This window comes from Misgurnus anguillicaudatus, chromosome 20 (genome assembly GCF_027580225.2).
Source record: "Misgurnus anguillicaudatus chromosome 20, ASM2758022v2, whole genome shotgun sequence".
In the NCBI taxonomy this organism is placed as follows: domain Eukaryota; kingdom Metazoa; phylum Chordata; class Actinopteri; order Cypriniformes; family Cobitidae; genus Misgurnus; species Misgurnus anguillicaudatus.
Window position 1 is genome coordinate 28,889,253 of NC_073356.2, and position 4,654 is coordinate 28,893,906.

The following is a 4,654-nucleotide window of genomic DNA, read 5'->3' on the forward strand; positions in this document are numbered from 1 at the left end:
AAAATATGGGGTGTGGTTTCCAACAAGTTTCAACTGGGAGGAGCAACTGACAGGTAACAAAAGCATTGGCAAAAAGATTCACAGGTGTTTGTGCGCATGTCTTAGTATTTTTCCATTCGGAGTCACATGCTAAATTACATTAACATCATCTGTTGCCTAAGAGTTCTTACAGCTTGAGGTTATAGCTGGATAATTTTTAGACACAACACTCTTTGATTCAAGCATGTACATGGATGTTTTTTTAAACTTCATATTGTCATAAGTTTAATATTTTCAATTTGTTAAATCATATTTTAAAAAGCTATATTTTATGCTTTTTATAGCATTTATTTAGCCTTGCAATTGACGATTAAAAAAAATGATGGCTATTTGTGAAAATGCTATTTTATAATATGTGTTTGTGTAATATGGGTTTATAGGTTTGGAAAATGAGAACTCTAAAATTTACAAACACTCTACAAAAGGCTAGGTTTTTTTTAATCAAGCACTGGGTCAAAAGGATAAGATGTAATTTAACGTATACTGGCTTGTTTCGATTCAAAATGCTGGAGTGTTTTAACGCAAAATTCTGGGTTGTTTAGTTTAAATATTGTAAGGCCATATATAAACATTTTCTGGTTCAATTTAACCCAACATCGGTTTGTCACTTTTTTAACCAATGTTAAAAATAATCCAGCATTTTTAGAGTCTTTACCAACATTGTTCTATATGGCTGGCATAAAATAATCCAGTTACTTTTTATCATATTTCTTTTATTATTTCAATTTTACAATTTGTATATCTTATATTTTACCATAACAATAAAAAAACATGTATTACCATTATATTACAGAATAACAGAATATTTTTGACCTTAACTTATAAAATAATAAAACAGCACATATTTATAACAGCCACAAAAAAAAACAGAAAATAACAGGAAGAGATCAGGTTTAATCAGTAAGGTGTGGCCCGTGCTATGAACATTTGTTTGCAGGCAAAATAAAACAGCAAAAGAATTAGTCATGGTAACCACACCCTGTTGTCAAGGTATTAAAAAACGTCAGGTTTTAAACAAGTTGGAGCTTGTGTGAACTTTGATTTCTGCAAAATGTATTTGTGAAAAATATTTTGAATGTAAATATGGCGAATGTGTTAATGTGTTAACCATTGCTATTCAAAACATTTTTGCTTTTGAAATCCTGGCTAATGCTTTAAATGAAACTGATAATAACAGACATAATATAGGCTTCAATAAAATTCTGCAATGTTTTAGTGAAATACAATGAGAACATACATTTACATATATATATATATATATATATATATATATATTACTTTCCGATAGTTAATTCATCTCGGAAAAAGTTTAGTTAATGTCACTAGCAGCACCTCCAGAATACTTATCAAGGTATTAATCCCTTTCTGGTTCTAACTGAAACCTTTATTTCAACTGTCTGGAATAAAAACAGGAAGGACATCTCTATTCATCTTGCTGAGAGAAGGTATGGAAGCAAGCAATTTTCTCAATGTATTAATGGTTTGAGTTTTTAAGTCTGCCATTTGTTCCTGTGAATAATTTTCGATATCTGTATTCTCTTGCATAAAATCATCATTAAGCAGGAGTTTGCTCAAGCATTCTGTCTCTGCACAGTTTCCATATGGATAAAATTCCTGTTCTCTCTCTTCCCCTGGTAGGCTGAACATGCGTTGACAGTTGAGGCATGGCAGTATTTCAATGTACTTGTTTTCTGACCAATCTCTGAGATATGCCTGGCATTTCATAGACTGAGAAAAATTAAGCCGTGGTAACCAAAGATTTAAATCATCACCATTTTGTTGCTGGTGGCTATATGCCATTACTACATTTGACACATGGTCATGCCATGTATTGATACATGAGGAATATATCATAATAGATTTGGCTTTTTTCCTACAACCAAGAGAAGCCCCAAAATATACTTTTGATGGGTCATGACTGTTGAAACAAACACAAATAGCAGTGGATTCCAGTGTGTAGAAGTTTTGCATTTTGTTTCCTGGTTTGTAAAGAGGCTGAGGAAATTTCCACTCTTTTAAGAGACTGCAAAGTTCCTCCATAACTCTCTCTTCTGTGTCATATTTAAGTACCATCTAGGAACAGAAAACAATATTTTAAAGGTAAGAACATTATTAAACAACAGATCATTTTGCTGTGCAACTACAATAGCAAAACTAATATAAAACTCAGAATTTTGTAATAGGTTTCTTACTATGTCCAACAATACTGAGAACGGTGTCCGCTTGGGTAGATGACTCTTGTATTTCTTAAATGGGTCTGGAAAGATTTGATTTAAACTCTCAGCCGTGTTTACAGTCAGAAAGTCGTTGGGGGTGAGATGGTACATGATCCCTAAAAAGAATATGCTGTGGAGAATCTTGAAAGAAAAACATTTGGGTCATTGATTAAGGTATGGGGAAAATTACGATTTTGTCATTTAATAATCTTTACATTTCTCAACACTCGTATTCATTATGGATTCAGTTTCGTTTCACATACCTCATTGACGTGTGGTTTAAGCAAGTTTTGCTCCTTTTTATATTCTTTAATGACGTGGTTAATCAATCGGATGCCACAGGTTTTTAAGCTCTCCTTGTTATTTACAAGCTCCTTTACAAGCCTGGATGACACCGTGCAAAATGATTTAATTATATGAAGTACATTTTTGGTACTTTATGTATTTCCTAAAATGTAGGCTATAATATAAGAACATTTCTACAAATATTAGCCTATATTTTATCAGAGACTGAACATATTAATGTAAAGCTGCTTTGAAACAAATAAGTATTGTGAAAAGCGCTATATAAATAAAATTGAATTGAATTGAATAATATATACATTATATCAGCTTACCTCCTTTTCGCCTCTGCACTGTCCGCAGCCATTTCATCGTTCAGAATGAGTGACATGAAGGGATAGTGCTTTAAGCGTTCCAGCATTTCAAGAGAATGACGTTTCAGCCCACAATGCCAACTCCACCCTGTTTAATTCTTGCATCAATAACAGTGACAAATTTTACTAGGGTGGCCAAGGAGTGGCCAGTGTTTAACCAGAGGGGAACATTAAAAAATGGCAACACATGATATTTAAAGATTATTAACTTTATTTTACTTTACAATATACACATTAAGAGTAAGTGCATGTTCCAAATAGGTATGGCCATAAAAAATAGGCTACAGAACAGGGTACAAATACATCCAATTATATTTACATTTTTATTATATCCCTCCTATTTTATAAATGTGTAAGAAAACAATGACAGCGTTTTTCACAATGTCCTGTTTAAAAATTAATTCAGATGTTGATTTTGTCGGTTTTGTTGACGTGACGAGCAACAGAATGATCACAACGCGCTGAAGCAGCCACTTCACAGAGAAATAAGTGAACAGTGTCCCAATGTCAAGTCCTTACCAGTGCCCGAACCTGCAAACACGATAAACTAATTCACGAACAAGGGTATGCACGTGACGTCACCTTCAGCGAAAGTGTTTGCAGTTACGGCCACTGAGTGGCAAAAGACAGCGGCATATACAGTGAGAAATCAGCGATAACACGGGGAAAACGTGTCTAAATGGGAAAAAGCACTGTGCGATAGATTGTACTCAGATATTTAACAAGAATTCGGAGCTATATCGTTTTACATACTGCCAAAAACACCAAAAGGAGAGGTAGCCTAAATAGATCGTTCATGCCAAGTGGGTTGACAAGTTGCTATATCAAGCAAGCAGAGATGGACACTACTTATTTTAATGTATTTTACTTTCTACTTAAACCTATTTTTCAAGTATTTATGGAAAACACACATTCCAAAGCATATTATCATAATTTTATTCTATTACATTTTACAAATACAAAAGGGGGTGCACATGGGTGGCCAGGGACATGTATACAACACACTAGGGACGACAATGCGTAGCCTCTCGAGGCAAATACCCCACTTCAAGCCCTTATTGGGAATTAAAAAAAAACCCAAAACACACTAGTATTGGTTTTTGTTGGTCTCTAATGGTATGTATTGGTTCTATGACATGTTTTGGTTCTAATGGAATATGTATATGGCCCAAAACACACTACACTAGTGGTTTTAATGGTAAAAGCTAATGGTTCCTATTGTATTTTAATGGAAACCATTAGAATATTCTGTAATGGTTTTATTGTTTTTTTTTCAGCAGGGAAGTCTTGGCAATATACTGTATGTGTTTGTTTTTAACCTAAAATAAGTTGACAATGTTTCAACTTTTCTTAAGTTATAGGCTATACAAGATTCAACTTGATGCTTTAAGTCAGTTTAATGTTATGGAAATTGAAATGACTTGAGGCAGCAATTCCAAACCCCTATTTATTGCGAATGTGCACACACTAGGCTGTGAATAAATGACAGTGAATAGTTTAATATTTTGTCTGGATCATTACACTGTTTATGTCAATGTAATTTGTTTATTTTTTATTTTATTATAAATTCACTTAAACGATAAATAAGAAAATATTATTGGGCAATACGTTAAAATGTAACTGTTTATTTAAAGGTGTTGTGGTTTTGCAGTATGTTTTTCTTTCCCTACTGGACGCACCAGGAACAACAGGGACGTGCAGGCTCCCCGAGAAGGAAGCGTTTCACCATGCCTCAACAGAAGA

At 33.6% G+C, this 4,654-nt stretch overlaps 1 protein-coding gene across 1 annotated transcript; it reads right to left on the bottom strand.

The window, feature by feature from the left end:
- Window positions 1-779: 779 nt before the first annotated feature.
- LOC141351502 (uncharacterized) lies at window positions 780-3,010 on the bottom strand. The gene is made up of 4 exons (XM_073858444.1): window positions 2,873-3,010; window positions 2,519-2,639; window positions 2,232-2,396; window positions 780-2,112 (listed from the first exon to the last, which is right to left on the bottom strand). Exons 1-4 carry the CDS (start codon window positions 2,956-2,958, stop codon window positions 1,429-1,431), a joined length of 1,056 nt encoding a protein of 351 aa, XP_073714545.1. The 5' UTR covers window positions 2,959-3,010; the 3' UTR covers window positions 780-1,428.
- Between the last annotated feature and the right edge of the window lie 1,644 nt (window positions 3,011-4,654).

Excerpts from the sequence above, each read along its gene's own strand:
- LOC141351502 (XM_073858444.1), bottom strand. The coding sequence starts at position 2,958 with ATGCTGGAACGCTTAAAGCACTATCCCTTCATGTCACTCATTCTGAAC. Across the intron at positions 2,397-2,518 it reads TTAAACCACACGTCAATGAG|ATTCTCCACAGCATATTCTT; the intron begins GTATGTGAAACG and ends TTTTCTTTCAAG. Across the intron at positions 2,113-2,231 it reads TCTCAGTATTGTTGGACATA|ATGGTACTTAAATATGACAC; the intron begins GTAAGAAACCTA and ends TTCTGTTCCTAG.